We start from the raw sequence: 18,819 nt of genomic DNA, 5'->3' as shown, positions 1-18,819 counted from the left end.
ACCACGCCCGTTGAGGCATGGTCACAGGTGCATAACGTGATGTGACAGATATCTCACTACACTTCATTAGCTACTCTTGAATAAATTCCAACAGGGAGAATAAATCTCTATGAATATGCTGTGTGGAACTCTAGAGTTATTCTTGTGTGCCTCCTCTGGGAGATGGCAGCGGAAATGAGAGCTATTTGAATTCCTTGGACCTCACACCTCTGAAGCTTGTTCGTGAGCTGCAGTTACAGCAGAGTGCTCCTAGTTTCTCAGCTTCAGAGGAAAGAGTGCCAGAAAAAGCAGATAAGAAATGCTGCCCAGGACAGCACACGGCACTTTCTTCTAAATGAGCTGCAGCTCCGCAGAGAGCTTGATCTTGGTAGATGGGTGCAGGGCCTGTGATTTCAGGAATTTTAACATTCATTTTCTAGTCAGGTGTTGGTAGAGTTCTGTGGCCCTGATTGTATTTCAGGAGGGGCCAAGGACTGGCAGCACATTTTGTTGAACTGGCTTCCCTGCCTCCAGCCTGCTGAGAACTGGCTCTGTGCTTTGTTCTCTCTGCAGCTCATCCAGGGCTTGTCACGGCTCCTGAGGACTTTGTTCCCAAGAGGCTTTTTGAGACAGTCTTTGTTAATCTCGAATTTCCCCCTTTCCCCTTGCACTATGCCTCTGCACTCTAAAAGCAGTCCCAGTGAGCACACACTATGTATCTGTCACTCTGGATCGCTAATTCACTGTTATGTCTGCCCAGGGTCTAATGTACAGACCTTATTTTACTTTTTATTTTCCAAGATGTATTCATTTTTATGTGTATGAGTATTTTCCTGCCTGTATGCATGTGCATCATGTATATATATGCCTGGTGTCCTTTGTAAGAGCCGCAAGTGCTTTTAGCTGCTGAGCTCTCTCCAACCCTTAGATTTTTCTTTTTGTTGTTCCTACTTTCCAAGTCTTGCCTGAGGTGTCAGCGTTTGCTTACCTCTCCTGAAACCCTCATGAGCAAGCCCAGTTCCGTGGTCTTAGGGCACCATATAACGTCGGACTCTGATAGAGCATTGTATTTAATTCCACACCCATCTAGGTTTCTGAAGAAGCTGATTATATCCTGTTCACTGCTCTGTTTTAGTATACAACATACAGAACAATGCAGGGCATGGACTAGGTGCTCATTGAGTTGAGTTTCAAGTACTAAATTGTTTCTAGTCGCTGTTGGTGTTTACCAGTAAGAACATTTTGAGCAGACATTTTTAGCAGTGGGTGACCTTACAGCTGTTTATATTTCTCGTTCTGCTTCAAAACCAGTTCTGTTTCCTCTCTTTTAGGTCCACAGGAGATTCTTTATGGGATATCAAGTTCTAAAGGTCTTTGCAGCAAAAGATGATGAGGTGAGTTGGGTGTAGAACTTTGAGATAGTGCTACAAGATTGAACTGTCATTTTAGGGAAGTGGGTTGTTGCGGTCCCCCAGCCCCCCCCTTTTTTTTTTTTTTTTTGAGACAGAGTTTCTCTGTGTAAACCTGGCTGACCTGGAACTCAGAAATCAGCTTGCCTCTGCCTCCAAGATGCTAGGATTAAAGGTGTGCACCACCATATGTGGCCTGCCTTTGTGTTTTAAATGGCATGAAAAGTCTCAACAGCAGTGGGAAAGTCACCAACCTTTAACTTTGAAAATGGAGAAATGACAAATGAGTTTGTTTTAGCTTGAGCATAAGACCCAAGGACATAGTCTTGCACAAATAGTAACCTTCTAACAGTTTGACTTAGGAGTAGGAATTTCATGTCAGGTGTTCAGGAGGATTGGGCCAGTTGACTCTTGTGTCTTATGAACATTGAGCGTTTAGTGCTGGTGTGTGGACCTGGAGAGTGGTCCTGACCTGTGGACTCTTTGCTCCTGTCTCATGTTCCCGAGATTCTCTGTTGTCAGACTGGTCCCTTCCTGGCTGACAACTCTGATGACTTTCACATTCTACACTCGTACCTCACTCTGTACATATTTTCTTCCTGAAATGTTAAGTCAGCACCCAGTATTTCATTGGTGTGTTGATCTTAGCTGGAAAATCCCAATACAGAATGTGTTTAAAACAGTAAGCAGGCTTCCAAAATCCGAAAGTATGTGCATTAAAATAATGAGTTTAATGTAGAAGATTCGTTTGGGGTGGGAGTAGGGTATTGATGACTTCTTTTTCTCCCCACTTCTGGAACTTGACTGGCTTCTCGCCTAGTAGGTGGTAGTCATGTGATTGTTGTCTGAGAACAGTTAAAATTAGTAGAAGAAGATGCTTGGCTTCCTCTTCACTGGGTGTGGGTGAGTTCATTATAACACATGGGTGACTTCACATTTGAGAATTCTAGTTCATGGTTTTCTCCTGAATCAAGCCTTAGAAATTGTGCTAGTCTGGTCTGGTGTGTGTATTGTTGAACTATGACTTTTTAGGCTGTGGATTTAACACCCTCCCCACACCCCCCCCACAACCCCCCCCTCCCCCCGCCTATTTTCCTTTAACACAAAGGAAATTCTGATCACTTCATGAGAACTGTTAGGAGTGCAGTGAGAACATATTCCATTACAGAGCTGTGCTGAGGCATGTGAACTGCAATTCAAATTTGTCACATAAGTGGCTAATTTCTGTTGGCAAAGTTAAGTGAAAACGTAGGGCCTAGTTTCTAATAAAGCAGCCTGTGTTTGGAATAAGAAACTGGATTGCAGTAGGGCACATGTACATGGGTCTGGTAGCTGGTGTGCTTGAAGAGTAGAGGAAGATTTGGGGGTTTTATTAGGACCAGGAAATCTGTGTAGTTATGAAAGATGCTTCATTGGGACTTTGGTGCTCTAGGGAGTTAGTAAGCCCTGATTGGTGCATGTGGAAGTTCCTAGGTAAGGCTAGCCCCAAGGTTAGCTGTTGTGCAGCTAGTTACTAATTACAGCTAGATCTAAAGGTAGGGCAAGCTGTCTCTGGTTCCTTCAGATAATTTGGGGCAGGTATTGGTGACCTGGGTGTTTCTTCTTTCTCTTAGTCCTTCCATTGCTCTGTTTTGTGGGTTGTGACAGATATGGCTCAACTTTGTTTCATGAATTTTTATATATCATACAGTCACTTTGAAGTTTTTAAAGAAAAGGTACCTTCATTTCCTAATGGCTCTTTGGTCTGTCAGTTTTTGATGTGGTAGTCGAAAATTGATATTCTCTAACTGGAGCTTCTAAGTAGGAGAGTAGGGAAAGCAGGCTGTGTGAGAACTTCCAGTAAAAACTGCATGCAGCAGACTTGTGTGGGTAGATAGGGGAGTAGGAGGGCGATGACAGATGTAATAGCAGTCTTCATACATTTTGAGGATGATCACTGGAGTAGAAATTAATCTGTGCTTCATACCAGAAGTGAACTGGGGCCAACAGGTGGGAAGTTTTGCTCCAAATGAATATTCTGTCATCCAAGATTGCTAACTCCACATGGGTTGCTTTCATGTGAGGTAGTCAGATGCCCATCTCTGGAAGTTTGGGAATAGAGTCTCTGATAGTACCAGTTATGTGTATTGTGTGGGTTGTTAAAAGTAGGTGAATATTATTGTTTTTCAATTAAAATGTTCTGTGGATAACTCCTTAAAATGTTTTCTTTGGTTATTTGCTTATAAGTGTGTATGTGTGTGTGTAGGGGAGAGAGAGAGAGAGAATATACATTTATGTGCTGTTTTGCACTGTGTGTATAAGAATAGAGGAGAGGAGAAAGGAAAGGAATGGGAATTTAGTTGAGTTAAATGCAGTACTAGTATTGTTACAATATTCAAGATAATCATTAACCCATCATCTTTTACATTTAATATACTGATTGGTCCCATCAAAGACACACAAATTTAAATTCCCAGCAAATTAGAAATAGTCTCTTCCCTAGACTCTCTGCTTTTCTGGTCTTCTTTTCTGGGACTTAGTATTAGAACATACACGTCATGTTTGCTACATGTTTCATTTCCACTTTGCTCAGTAAAGTCAGGGAGTCCTCTTAGGTCTGTGACAGGACATTGGAACCTAGCAAAGAACAGGCTTAACATAAGTATTCCTTGAAATGAAGGAGATGTATCTCTTTTGAAATCTGTAGACAATTTTGATGGCAAGATACTGAGGCCATGGGTTTTATGAAGGGGTTTTATGGACTTTGATATAGGTTAACTGTGGTACAGGAAAAGTGTTTGGGAATTTGGAAGACGAAACCGAGGAAGGCAAATCTGAAGTGGGTTAGAAGACGCTGGTGGGGTTGTAGCCAGAAGAAAATTACATGAACAGAAGCCCCAGAGAAGCAAAGCACAAGACCCAGGCCAGCTGCCTATCAGCTTGACAAGGCTAGAGAAGAACTGTTGAAGGTTGGTGGAAGGGACTGGCACCGCCACCTCTGGACAGGAGAGGCAGTGATGGGCTTGAGAGACAGCACAGAGGTCTAGCTGAGGGAGGAGGAACGTATTGTCAAGGACTTTGAGGTCATAGTTTGGCTGAGTCCGAAGGTATTGTTAGGGGACGTAGGGAATACAAGAGGAGAAGAGTAGTAATAAGTGTGGGAAGATGGGGTGTCTGCCAGCAGGCTACGCCTGGATCATAGAGTATGTATTTGTGTGCCCATGTGTAGAAGCCACTGGGTGTGTTTCTTTTATTTCCCTTATTGAGTCAGGGTCTTTTGCTAGGCTAGAAACTTGCCATTTTGGCTAGGCTGGATGCTAGGCTGGGCCTGCCAGTCACACACTGCTATGCCTGGATTTTTACGTGGGTGCTGGAGATTCAAGCTCCAATGCCCAAGATTCGACCTTAGACCCTCAGTCAATAAGAACAAGCACTCTTCTCACTGAGATGTCTCCCCACCCCTTAGAAGACTTTCAAAGAACGCCTCTTGCTCATTGGACTAGATGAAATAACCCCTAACTTGAATTTTAGAGTGAGAAAAAGAAAGAAAGGCTGAAAGTAGACTTTTAAGAACTAGAACTAGCTGGAAGAAGAAAAGAGCTTGGGGAGCAGTAGCCCACACAGAATAATTAGAAGACCCTGTTACTTCTGGAGTCAGAGTGTGGAGAAAGGGGCCAGGCAAGAAGCTCTGCTGAGTCCACCAACCCAAGACTTGGCAGGTAGAAGCCATGGACTCTGCAGGGTAGTTTCATTAAGAAAGTAGAGAGCATAGCTGAAATGAACCTAAGAATCATGTTCTAAGCAGACGGAAATTGGAAGGGTTGAGAAAAAAAGAGAGATACAGTAGTAATTCGTTCAACGAGAGAGACAAAGATTTTGTTGAGGAAGGCAGTCTTGAGTTTATAGAGCGTGGGCTTAAACTCAGAGAAAAGGAGGTCAAAGTTCATAGAGTCCTGAAAGAGGCACACTAAGTACACTATTGGAGTCCGAAGTGTGTAAACAGACAATGTTGTGTTGGCTTGTTGGTGCTGGAGCTGCAGCTCAGGGTTTTGCACATGTTAAGCAGGTGCTCTACCCCTGAGCTGTCCACCCTTAGAAAGGGTGCCTGAAACAGGAAGAAAGCAGAGATCCCGTGTGAGTGTCCAGGGCTTGTATTTGTGTGGAGCTCTCACAGGCTGAACCTATGCTGACACACACATCTTTCTTACAGGCGGCGGCTGTTGCTCTTTCTTCCCTTATTCATGCTTTGGATGAATTAAACATGGTCGCCATTGTTCGATACACTTATGACAAAAGAGCTAATCCTCAAGTTGGTGTAGCCTTTCCTTATATTAAGGATTCCTATGAGGTAAAACCTACAGACCTTTTTCATCCTCCCCTGCCCACTTTCCACCTTTTCTTTAAAAAAAAAAAAGATCCTTTCTTTGAGTACTGGGGATCCATCCTGTCTGACCCCAGGCCTTCCTCCTGCTAGGCTATTCATTTCCCCTCCATCCATTTGTTCTAAACACTGCTTTGGGATGTTTGGTATTCTAGTTCTGTCGGAACCCATTTCTGAATTTCTTGCAGACTCCCAGATAATGTTGGAATTGCTGGTGTGCGAGCCAGGTTTTCAGTGAGAAAACAACATGACTCATCAAAGTATTTCAGGGGCTTTTTATTAAACCAATAAAGGTGACACGAGAGATTAAACCAGTAAAGGTGACACGAGAGCGCTCGTCTTTGGGCCCTTTCAGAGCCATGTGGGAAGAGAAGTCACCTCTGGTTCAGCAGATAAGGACCATGGGTAAAGGTGTGGGTGTGGGTTTTTTGTGAGCCGTGTGAAGTTCAGTCTGTTTGAGGCTCTCAAATGAAACACAGGTGGAGACTGCTTCGTTCCCAGTTCCTCAGACTGCAGCAGGACTGTAAGAGAAGGTAGAGATGACGAACTCCCAGTCAGTTGTCCTGCCATCCAGGCTTTTCCGATTTGCTCTGCCTGGTCCTGTATTTTACAGTTACCGAGCAGCCTTCCTTGAGACATCTCTTTTGTATCTGGTACCCGGCATACTGTTTGCAAGTATGAAGATAGTCAAAATACTTTATCTTACATGTGTCAGATTTAGGCTAAGTTCTGAAATATTTCTGCTGCCACTTCCACAGCATTTGGGACTACTTACATACAGTTCCATTAATTTGACGGTTTCTGCTTTTTATCGCCTTTATTTCTCATTAGTGTTTAGTTTATGTGCAGCTGCCTTTCATGGAAGACTTGCGGCAATACATGTTTTCATCACTGAAAAACAATAAGAAATGCACTCCCACAGGTGAGTTTATTTCCATTAAGCTCACTAATGGCTCTTCACGCAGACGGTCCTTGGGAAATCACCTGGCTGCAGTTGTTGATGGGGCCAGGACTTCATGGGGTGAAGTAGTTGGATTCTAATCACACACTCACAATAATGATGAAGATGGTTCAGCAGGTGTTCTGATAGAGAGCCGGTTCTCCTACCGTTCCTTCCCACCTGTCTGGCTCTCCCTTCTGACTGACGGCATGCATCTGAGGAGCAGCTTGCTGGCCGAAGCGAATCTGAGTGTACCCACCCATGTCCTACATGCAGTCTGATGTAGCTGGGACGATAGTGGCAGTATTCTGCTTTCTTCTTCCTGTGTAGTTCATGGCCACAGTTCAGTTCTCATTGTGGCTTCTTGCTAGCTTCCAGTAGTTACATCTGGCTGCAGATGTCAGGGTACCAGAGAGATTTTCATAGTTATCAGTGCTGTCTTCGAGGCAGCTAACAATTTGTGTAGTTGTGGGCAGAGTGTAACACCCCCCTGCCCCCGGCACACTCCCCTCCCACCAAAAAATAAACAACCATGAATGATGATCAGGATTTAGGAGAGATAGCTGAAGAAATATAACAAACAATGGTGGATGCTTCAGGTTACATACTATATTGTCTGTGTCATGGTAGGGAATTGTGAGGTGACTTTGCAAATGGGGTTCTCCCTATGGGTTCTTAGGGTTAGGCCCCTTGGGATCAGTGTGCTATCAAAAAGACTAAGAAAGGGGCTGGAGAGATGGCTCAGTGGTTAAGAACATTGGCTGCTCTTCCAGAGGTCCCGAGTTCAATCCCCAGCACCCACATAGTGGCTCATAACCATCTATAATGATATTTGATGCCCTCTTCTGGCATACAGGAAGGTAGAGCACTGTATACATAATAAGTAAGTAAATCGTGCTTTCAATAAAAAAAAAAAGACCAAAAAATAAAATGGGTTGCTGGGGCTAGTGTCCTTTTCTCTAGAGCTAGGTCTCTTTCTGTCATGGTGGAGGCATGTGTGGACCTGAATATAAGAGAAGTTGTTGTGTGCTGTTGATTGTGTATCTACTCTTGGTTACTTGTTAATTAATTAAGAAAGTATTGGGGATTGAACTGAAGGCCTGATGCATTCTAGGCAGTCATTCTAACCACTGAGCTGTACCCCAGCCCTCATTCCAAACTTGTTGAAAAGTTATCTTATATGTATCAGCCTGAATCTAAAAGTTGAACATCTTTTGATCAGCTGGCCTACTTCCTGTGACTTTTCTTAAAGCTATTGGCAACTTTCTCAAGTTAATGTTTTTGAAGGGGTTTATAATACAAGAATGATCTACCAAGAGATTAGCTGGTAGTGAAGCAGGGGTACTTACTGACTGTTCCCTTGTGCAAGTTCCTGAGTTGCCTGGTGGACCTTACACTCATCATTTATGGTGGCAATGGTTGTGGTGTTGCTTGAAACCGCCTATGGAAGGCTCAGACGCAGGCAGACAGTACCATGTTAAATATCTATATGCTCTTTCATCTTGTGACATTGAAGGAGCAGAGAATGGAAGCATAAGGTACTGTTTGAAACTGCTTTGCTTTTCTGCCTTCACTCTGTGATTGACATTAGAAACAGTACTTTAGTTGGATGGCTTTGGGAACCTCGGTGAACCAGCAGAGCGAAAGACACACATGTGGTGGGAGAATCAGACCTTTCCAGAGAAGACTTGCTTCTCGTGCACACAGCTTTGCTGTGCCATTTGTATTGACTTGGCAGATGTTTATTTATCTGTTTATTTATTTATTTAGGTTTTTCAAGACATGGTTTCTCTGTGTAACAGTCCTGGCTGTCCTGGAACTCACTTTGTACACTGCCACAGCCCGGCTGACTTGGTAGATTTTTATTGAAGGGCACTTGCCAGGGATTAGGGGAGACATCAAAGAGAAACTGTCATGTTTCTGCCACAAGGAACTTTAGAGCTTGAATGGGATGCTCTCAGGTGTATGTAGTGGGCTTAGTGGCTTTGCAAAGTGAAAAGGTGACACTAACAGATTATGAAGGAATGCACTCATTCTAGTTGACGGTGTCTTCCTATGACACTGCTGGGCTCTGTTGAAAGTTACACAAGGTCTTTAGAAAGCTTCCCTTCATTAAGAAGTTGTTTGTTGTTTGAAATGTTTTTTTTCTTTAGATAATTACTATTTTAGAAATATTAGCTCATTGGATACTGAGTATTTTGTTCAAGTCTCCATAGGAGTTATTTTGTTTTTTTAATGGCAGAGATACTTTTGTGAAACAAACTCTTTTGCTTTTGATATGATACTCCATTGCCAAAGGTTCACTGAATGGTAGAGCTGGAAAGGAGTCAAGATGGCCGCTATTGTTTTTTTGTTTGTTTGTTTTTGAGACAGGGTTTCACTTTGTAGCCCTGGTTGGTCTGTAACTTGCTGTGTAGACCAGGCTGGCTTTGAATTTTAGAGATCTGCCTGCCTCTGCCTCCTGAGTGCTGAAATTAAAGGTGTATGTTACTATGCCTGGTAAGTCAACTACTATTTTTTTTGACAATTTCTTTTTATGTGTATGGGGTGTTTTGTTTGCATGTATGTCTGTGTATCTTGCATACCTTGTACCCACAGAGGGCAGAAGATGGTGTTAGATTGACCAGAACTGGGGTTATAGCCAGTTGTGGGTGCTGGAACTCAAATCTTGCTCTTAACCTTTGAGCTGCCTCTCCAGCCTCCAGGTCAACTACTTTTAATAGCTTTTTTCTCAAATGAGAAAACCAAGGGTCAAGTCAAGCACTCTCATAACTAGGGACATTTTTTGGCAGAGCAGATGCTATATGACTGTATGACATGCCAGTGTTGCTGTATCCAAAGATGGAAAGCATTTTGATTTGATGGAGAATAATAGAAATAATCTATTTTTTCCTGTTTGCTTCTCTGTTTATCATTGTTTTAAGAGGCACAGTTGAGTGCTATTGATGATCTGATTGATTCTATGAGCTTGGTAAAGAAAAGCGAGGAAGAAGACACCATTGAAGACTTGTTTCCAACCTCCAAAATTCCAAATCCTGAATTTCAGAGATTTTTCCAGGTGAGAAAGGAAAGGTCAGCCAGTTATGTTTCTCTTTCCTTTTCTTTTCCCTTCCCTCCCTCCCTCCCTCCTTCCCTCCCTCCCTCCCTCCCTCCCTCCCTCCATCTCTCCCTCCATCTCTCTGTCCCTCCCTCCCTCCCTCCATCCCTTCCTCCCTCCCTCCCTCCGTCTCTCTGTCCCTCCCTCCCTCCCTCCCTCCCTCCCTCCCTCCCTCCCTCCCTCCCTCCCTCCGTCTCTCCCTCCATCTCTCTGTCCCTCCCTCCCTCCCTCCCTTCCTCCCTCCCTCCCTCCCTCCCTCCCTCCCTCCCTCCCTCCCTCCATCTCTCTGTCCCTCCCTCCCTCCCTCTGTCCCTCCCTTTTTTCTTTTTGAGATGTCTGGCCTGGCACGCAGTATGTAGCTCAGACTGGTTTGAACTGACAGAGGTCTGCCTCCCTCTAAAGCCATAGGTCAACAGTGGTTTGAAAACACCATGGAAATAAAAGGGGAGAGTTCCTGTAAGGGCACCACTTATGGACAACACCACTGACGTGGTAACATTGGACAGAGATCTAAAAGAGAAGGGAGGAGCCTGATGTGACGAGGGCATGATGCAGAGAAGTGCTGTAAGCCTGGCCGTGTGAGGAGTCATGTGCTTAGCTTGTTCCATTTGTCTGGAGAGAGCTCAGGGAAACCACTTCTAGTTGTAGACAAGTATTTTCTCAATCGGACTGTAGTCATTAGGAAATAAGGCCAACAGTTGACAAATGAGACCTCATGAAAGGTTTTGCACACAAAAGGAAACAGTTTAATGGCGTGAAGAGACAGCCACAAAGTGGGTGAAAAAGTTTTGTCAGCAATACCCCAACAAAGGATCAGTGTCTAGAACTGACAGAGAACTCATGAAAAGGCCCAAAGAAGCTCAAGGGAGTTGGGTATTAGGAATACACAAAGCAGGAGGGGAACTCAAAAGAAATGAACGTACTGTGGAGAGGGAAGGATTGTTGCTGTGTTGAAAGGGATGCTGGGGGGAGGAGCACATGGACTTTCTAGATGAAATTGGTGTGAAATCCCCAGCTGAGGGTTCCCCAGAATTTTCAGGATACTGACTCCTTGATGATACTATCAACCCCAGAATTTTTTTTTCTTTAGGCTGAAACTTCCATATTGCATTTTCTTCATTGTAGGGTACCAGTTCATGGAAGAGAATAAATAATATGCTTTATGATATGAAATAGTTTGAATTGCAAGAGCTACTCATCTCCTTTTTTTAATTTCTCTTCAAAATTATTAATATGTAAGTTGTTTAAAGTGGGGATAGGGTGCAGTAGCTTAGTGACAGAGCATGTGCCTGGCATGTGCAAGACCTGGGTTCAGCCCACAGCAATAATAAATAAAATGGGCTAGTTAGAGCCTTCCTCATAGGAGGAAACATCAACGGGCTTCTCACTTCATTTTTCTTTCTTAATGGCATCTTGTTGCTTGGCTTCTTGTGCTGTTAAAGCAATTGTTCTCAACCTGGGGATCACGACCTCTTCATTTGTGTTGACCCTTTCCCAGGGGTCACATATCAGATATTTAAATTAGGATTCATAACAGTAGCAAAATTACAGTTATAAAGTAGCAATGAAAGTAATTTTATGGTTGGGGGCCACACAATATGAGGAACTGTATTAAAGGGCCACAGTGTTAGGAAGATTGAGAACCACTGTGTTAGGTACTGACTGTTTGGTCAGATACAAGTGCTGCCAAGGCCTGAAGGCAGCACAGATGCCTGAGTGAAAGTAGCCTGTGTCCAGTTCACCCCCTTGGACAGTGGACAGCCTGTCTCGCCCTTGGTCCTCACCCCACTCCTGGTGCCCCTTTCTGATCTCCCTTTCAACAGTGAGTATCCTAAAAAGGAGTGTCCTCAGCCAGTGTCTATTAGACACTTGCTATGGGTTGAACAAATTTTCTGTGCTTATAGTTAAGCAGTAAACAAGGGATTTTTTTACTGTTTTCAGGGAAGTTTTCAAGGGAAGGGCTAGATAATACATAAGTGAACCAAGCAATTGAGACTATTTTAAATGCTTGAAAAACACAAAATAGAAGATGATTAGGTAATAGCTTGCAAGTGGAGAGGCTGCTTCATATGCAATGTCAGGGAAAGGCTTTCTGAGAGATTAATATTTGAGCAAAGACCTGAATGATGAAAAGGGTCCAGCTCTGCCCAGAACTAGGAATAGGGAGAAGAGACAGAAGGAGTATTGAGCTAAGGACCCAGAGACAGAGATGAGCTTGGCTTGAGTGAACTTGGAAGAGCTCATCTTTACTTGGTTGTGAATAAGGAGACAAATGGCAGTGCCTGTGTCATGCAGGACTTTCCAAACTGTGGGAAGGAGCTTGTGTTAGCTGTTTTCTGTCTTCAGAATACTTGATAGACAATAGAAACAAGGGAGGGAAGGTATCCTTTGGCTCCATTTCAGGGATTTTCACACCTGGGAAGGCAGGCTGGAGTATCTCATTCCATGGTGGTGGCAACAGTACATGGCAGAAATGGCTGTCCTCATTGTGGTGGGCAGGTTGACCGCTGCCACCAGCTTATCCCAGCTCCTGAAGGTTTCACAGTCCCCCACTCCCCAGCATACTTACCAGCTGGGGAATAAGCTTCAGAACATGAGCTCTGGGGACATCCAGACTTAAAGTGCACTAGGAGAACAGTGACAGCAGAAACTGAGAGACCATTAAAGGTGACTGGGCCAGGAACAGGCAAGAGTGGTGGTGTTAGTAGGGTGGAGGCAGGTTCACACTTTGCTGTCCCTGGTGGCTTGTGTCAACTCAGTATTGCCATGTCTTTCAGATTCTCTCCTCGGGCTCAGAATGGACGGCTCCTCGTTAGCCTCTGTCTCACCCATCACATGCTGGCCTCTAAAACCCTACTGAAAGAGAGCATGCATGTGATTAAAAGAAATAAAAGGTTACCAGGGAAAGGCTGTAATCTTGGAGTGTTAGGGAGCTATGTCTCAGGGAAGCTTGGTGTGTCCTGAATAGTTTATAAGATAAGTGCCCTCTAGGAGGTTTACAGAGGGTATTACTCCTGTGCTTGAGTCTGTTTTTATAGCAGGGTTTTATAGCAGGGTTTAGATGTGACCAGTGTCCTCTGAGCCATCCTATTTTGTGTCTTCTGTTTGGCCTGAGTCTCATAGCCCTTCCAATTAAAGATGGAGGGTCGCTAACCAGAAAACAGAAATCTGTTTGATGTCATCATCAGTGTTCTAGCCTTTCTGCTTTCCCAACAGGGCCTGCTACACAGAGTCTTACATCCCCAGGAGCGTCTACCCCCAATTCAGCAGCACATTTTGAATATGCTGGATCCCCCCACTGAGGTGAAAGCCAAATGTGAGATTCCTCTCTCGAAAGTGAGGACCCTTTTCCCTCTGACAGAAGCCGTCAAGAAAAAGGATCAAGTGACTGCTCAGGACATTTTCCAAGACAAGTAAGTACTTGCTGTGGTCACCTTTGATATTTTTAGCAATGCAGGGGGCAGGGACAAGTCTGGAATTATGGTGCTGCCCAGGTATCATAGAGGGGGACAGCGCAGCTTTTTAAGCCTTGCGTGGAAATATTAAGTTCTCATACCTGTCCATTAGAGTCATTGTTTATCCTTGATGTTCACCTGGGCTCAACCTTCTGGTTTGGGTTGGCTTTTGCATCAACAATAAAGTTTTTGTGAATTATAAATAAGATTTGTGAATACCAAAGCTGAATTTTCCTCTTTTAAAACAATTTTTATTATAGTTTTATTTCTTTTATTTGTGTGTGTGTGTGTATATGCATGTGCGTGTGCGTGCACGAGTGTACATGTATGTGTGTGTGGAGGTTAGAGAGCAACTTTTGGATGGGTCCCAGGATCAAATTCAAGCTGTCTGGCTTGGCTGCAGGCCATCCTGCTGGTCCTGAATTGTCCCCTTTCTAAAACAAAGAGCCGAGGATGAAAAGAGCAGGCAGGGCATAACGATGTGTCTGTGGCGGGTAGTTAGGTGTCAGTGAGACTTTTGGAGGGAACATGAGGAGGACAATGAAAACCACAGCCCTTTGGCTGTTCTGCTAGTGTGCCACTGACACATTGATTGTGGCGCTAGGGCGGTATTTGCTAGTTAAGGAGTGAAATGCATTTCATATTATGCATCAACCAAGCTTGCAAATGGCTGATGAGTGTGTTTCATCACATTTTGTTCAGAATCTATATTAGTTTCCATATAAATACCAGTAAGCCAGAAGAAATTGTTCATTATATAGAATCCTCTGGGTTTGTAGCATTGACTTTCCAGACGTCACTCAACTGGCTGTTGGTGATTTTTTTCTCAAGTCAAAATAATATTTCTTTCTGCTGCATTTTGAGATTTGACATCAGACCATGATTCACCCCCACCCCCGTTTTCTTTTATTTCCTTCCCACAGCAGTGTCTCCATTGACAAAGTAAGGCTTACTATTTATAAATACCCAGTGGAAAAGGATGAGTAATTCCCAGAAACTTTCATTGGTTTCTATAAATCAATGTTTGGTGAATTATTGGACAAGTGGAATAGAAGGCTTTGCATTTTTCATAGCTTCCCAGAGGTAAACAGCCCAAGCTTTGTCAGAATTGGAAGAAAAGAAAACAACTGGATTGATTCTGTTACATGAACTCCCATCACACCCTGGAGAGGTTTATGGCCCTTTTATTCTATCCTGCCTTCTACACAGGAAGCCTGTCCCTAAAAAAACCCACTTCACCTCAATCTTTCTCTGCCTGTATGCCACTGAGCCAATTCATAGCAGCTCAATGAAGCCTGTGTCCTTCTTCCTGTGGCTCCTTGCTCTTGTCTCACTGCAATCACAGGGCTATTCTCTTCTGGCATTAAACTCCAGTCCAGGATCTTGATTACCTTCTGGTACTGTGGGAAAGAAATGGACCATTTTCTTCTCTTCCTTTGATTAAAATGTAAATTAGCTGGTTAAAAAACAAACCACAGAGACCCAGAAGGCAGTTGTGCTGTGATATGATCCCTGCAGTGATTACACCTTCAGCTGTGGTCCTATCACTCATGGCCCTGGAAGCTTGGACGTGCACAGTTTCTTGTTCTTTGCTCCTGTGGTAGTGTGCAACACAGACCAGGGAAGTGGCTCACGCATGCACGCTTGCACACATTCCTACTCTCCGCCTTTTATTCTCAGAAGCCTGCCTTAGTTTCTAAGAACTGTAGAAGCAATGAATTAAGCATATATCTACTTAGTGCCTCCTATTCAAGGATGATTCAGTCTCTTTCACACGGATTATAAAACTCTCCATTTTAATGAAAAGGCTCCAGTTAGCCTTAGAGGTTATGCTAAGAGGGAAAACAAATTGCTGGTACTAAGCTGTGCTTTTGTATTTATTCATCATCCTTGAATCCAGTTTACCTGTTTCCTGTAGACAGGTAAGGAACTAATATTTGCGAGTGATAGATGTCTACTGAGGAAATTTCATAGTAAAGAAAAAAAGAGTCTTACTCTAGGAGTCACTAGTTTTTGTACCAGTGATGTCATTTGATAGGATTTTAGTTAAATAATTTTATCTTTATGAGAATTTCTTCCTTTAAATACAGTCTTGGGCAGCCAAGACGGTACAGTGAATAAAGATTCTTGCTTTGCAAGCCTGGCTACCTGAAGGTAGACGTAGAAAACCAGTTCTACAGAGTGGTCCTCTGTCCCAGTCTCATTTCAAGAGATACCATAGCAACAAAATCCGGTGGTAAAGCACTCTGAACTATTGGGGCATCTGAGAAGTTGCTGTTCCTCTTCAACCTATTGGTTACCTAGAGCTTATGGGGGTGATGTCTTTATTTGTAAAGGGAGACCTGGTGGCCTCTGCATGGAGTCCCACAGTAAACTACATGTTGCCTGCATTGTCTGAGAGCATGGCTTCCCTCAATGGTGGTACAAGTGAAAGAATCGTCTCTTGGGCAGGTGTTGCAGGACGGCTGGGATATCTCAAGTCCAGCCCTGCCTATGTGACACTCATTTGACCTTGCTTTCTTTCGGACTCTGCTGTTCTTTTCAAGTTCCCTGAGGCTTTGCTACCCATTTACCCTCAGCTTCATCTGACTAATGTTCAAGACTTGAGACTCCAGAGTCAACCGGCATGAGTTAGATCCCCTGTTCTGTGTGACTCTAGGTAGAAGTTGCTTATTCTGTTTCCTCATGAGTGAAATAGGGGTGGCAGGAATACCTGTCTCATAGGGTTGCTATGAGGACTAATTAGATAATTCATGCTATTTACCTAGAACCTAACACAGTACACATCATATATCTTAGAACAGTGTGTCACTAAGCAGTCTTCTAAAGACCCTCATCATACCCCTAACACATTGCCAGTGACAACGTTAGTAATGATGGTAGTGATGATTTCAAAGAGAAAGTAGTGGCTATCGGTGGGTACCTCTGAATCTTATAGACTATCTAATTTCTGAACATGTCTACTTTACAGTCACCTTTACTTCCTTCTCTCCAGGCCCAGTGGACAGAGGACACTGCATCCTTTACCCTTCACCATCCCTGTAGCCTGAGCTCAATCTGTTGTTGTATCTGTTACCCTGGCCCACTAATAATGCCTTCTTTCCTCTGTCTCCCATCTTCTTCCTGCTAACATTCCTTTCATCTAAACAAAATACCCTCTCCAGGTTCCTCCCACTAATGCCACTTGTTACTAATCACTAATCTCATCACGCCTTTCCTTTACAGGCTAGGCCTACTGGAAGAATAGTCTACACCACTGCCTTTCTTAGCTCATTCTCCTCTGCCTCCTCTGCCTCTCTGAAGACCTAAAAGACAGAACCTCTTAAATTCCTTAGCCTTGTAGTCCTTCCCTTTAGTGACTCTCTGTTTATAGTCTTTGACACTGTCAATTGTTCTTCTCTCTTGAAACTTGTGTATGTCCCTTAAGCTTCCAGACTTTTCTTCCTAATCTTTGAAAACCTTGCCAGACTCCTCTGATGTTTTTTCTCTGCCAACCTTACATGTGCAGTGTATATAATCTTTCCCTCAGAACAGCTGCATTTACTGAACACTGCATGATGTGAGGTGCCTTCCTTGCATTGTCTGCTTAGACCCTTTGGCCATCCTATGAAGTCGGTTGCTTTGTTGATGTCATCTTAAGTCTGAGAAAAGGAACAACTTGCCTGAGATCTCAGTTGGTAAGGCTTGGAGGAAGGATTAATATGTAAGTGTGCAGTCTGAATCCAGTGCTCAGATTCTCAGCCACAATACCATTTTGCCCTCACAGCGCAGGTCCCACACCATTCAGAAACCATGAAGTCTGTTTGCATCCTGTCCATGGGTGGCTCAGTGTCTATATTTATCTCCAGTTCAGTGCATGCAGAAGTGGCTCCATTGTTTTCTCCTAGCATGCGTCTTTCCAATGCCTCTCCATGCTGTTATTTTCCATTTCAGAGAACAGCACCTGATTTCTTGGGAGTCATCCCCTTCTTTAACTTTCCATGTCTGATTGGTTTACCAAGCGGTATTACATTTATCCCAAATCTGTTCCTTTCAATTCAGATTAGTATAGTGGCTAATGGCATTGATTTTTGGAGTCAGATAGATTTGAATCTAAATCCAAGCATTTCCCCTTACTGGCATTTGGAATTGGCAGGTTGAGCTATGGTGTGTAAAACAGATACCTGCATTTGATGAGTCTTCATTTGCTTACCTCTCGAAGACAATGACAGTAGATAATTCTGAGGGCTGTTGCACAGTTTAACTGAGATCATTTAACTGTGCTTGGCTTAGTGACTGGCCTTTTAGCTCTTAATAGCAATTCACATCAGCATTGCCTGTGTGTACCTGGTGCCTTCTGTTTCATCCTGCCTTACTGAGACAGACGATTTCCTACTTTGTAGTCTCTCACCTTTCTAAATACTCTGAGCCTTCACCAAGTTTATGTTTCTTATTCAGCGTTTCCTGGTTTATTGTAAGAGATGTTGTGAACAATAGAGAGGAAGAGATGTATAGAGTAAGGCATTTCGGAAGGTCTCCATGCTTCCAAGCCTTCTAGGAACTATGACCAATGACCTAGGACCCTTCATATGTTCAACTGTTCAGAAGCTGTCTGATCCCCGCCATTTTGATTTTTTAAAATAAAAAAGAATTAATTTATGTATGTGGGTGTTTTGCCTGCATATGTGTCTGTGTACCATGTTCATGCAGTGCCACAGACAGCAGAAGAAGGCATTGGACCCCCAGAACTAGAGTTGCAGACAATTGTGAGCCCCATGTGGGTGCTGGGGACTGAACGTCCATCGTCTGGATGAGCAGCCAGTGCTCTTAACTGCAGAGCCATCTCTCCAGTCCCCCTTTGAGATCTTTTGAAAGTTTCATTGCACAGGTAAGACTGATTACATCAGTGGCCATTGATGAGCAGTTTAAGCTTTGCAGCTGCTCTGCTGTTTCCAGCAGATGTTGCCTTATGGTCATGAACCACCTCTGGCTCTTACATTTTTTTCTGCTGCCTCTTCCCCGATGCTCCCTGAGCCTTGGGGTAGGGGCATATATATACGTTCCCTATAGAGCTGAGCATCTTGTAGTCTTATTCTCTACTCCTTGGCCAGTTGTGGCTCTGTTAATCACCATGTACTGCAAACAGAGGCATAGAAGGGGTGGAGAGAGGCATTGGTCTGATGCAGAAATGGGCTCAGGGATCCAGACATGATGTGTTTTCCTTAGGCAGGTCCATATTTGCTTTATTTATTTATTTGTTCATGCATTAATTAATTAATTCATCCATCGATTCATCCCTTTGAGTGTTTTCCTACATGTATGCACATGTACCATGTGTGTTTCTGGTGTCTGTGGAGGCCAGAGGAAGGTGTCAGATTCCCTGGAACTAGAATTACAGACATATGGGTACTGGGAATCAAACCTGTGTCTTTGCAAGAACAGTAAATGCTCTTAACCACTAAGCCATCTCAATGATGCTTCTTAATATAATATATGTTAATTCATATTTTGGGAAGAGAAAAGTTAATATATTAAAGGTACTTTCCGTTGCAGTGCTTTCCTTAGGAGCAAACTAAAGCTCAGCCAAGTGGTAACTTAGT

The 18,819-nt window shown here is 43.5% G+C and overlaps 1 protein-coding gene across 4 annotated transcripts in view; it reads left to right on the top strand.

Annotated features, from left to right (window-relative positions):
* Xrcc5 (X-ray repair cross complementing 5) overlaps positions 1 to 18,819 on the top strand; it is a 90,145-nt gene that overhangs the window by 25,186 nt on the left and 46,140 nt on the right. For all 4 annotated transcript variants that reach the window (XM_040752665.1, XM_013113629.3, NM_001281393.1 and 1 more), the window contains 5 exon segments: positions 1,311 to 1,373; positions 5,578 to 5,715; positions 6,580 to 6,670; positions 9,613 to 9,746; positions 13,002 to 13,198. In XM_040752665.1, coding sequence (XP_040608599.1) covers positions 1,311 to 1,373; positions 5,578 to 5,715; positions 6,580 to 6,670; positions 9,613 to 9,746; positions 13,002 to 13,198 — 623 coding nt within the window.

This window comes from Mesocricetus auratus, unplaced genomic scaffold, assembly GCF_017639785.1.
Source record: "Mesocricetus auratus isolate SY011 unplaced genomic scaffold, BCM_Maur_2.0 Super-Scaffold_100010, whole genome shotgun sequence".
Lineage (NCBI taxonomy): Eukaryota > Metazoa > Chordata > Mammalia > Rodentia > Cricetidae > Mesocricetus > Mesocricetus auratus.
Note: the sequence above shows the minus strand (reverse complement) of the source record. Positions and strands in the feature narration are given on the sequence as shown.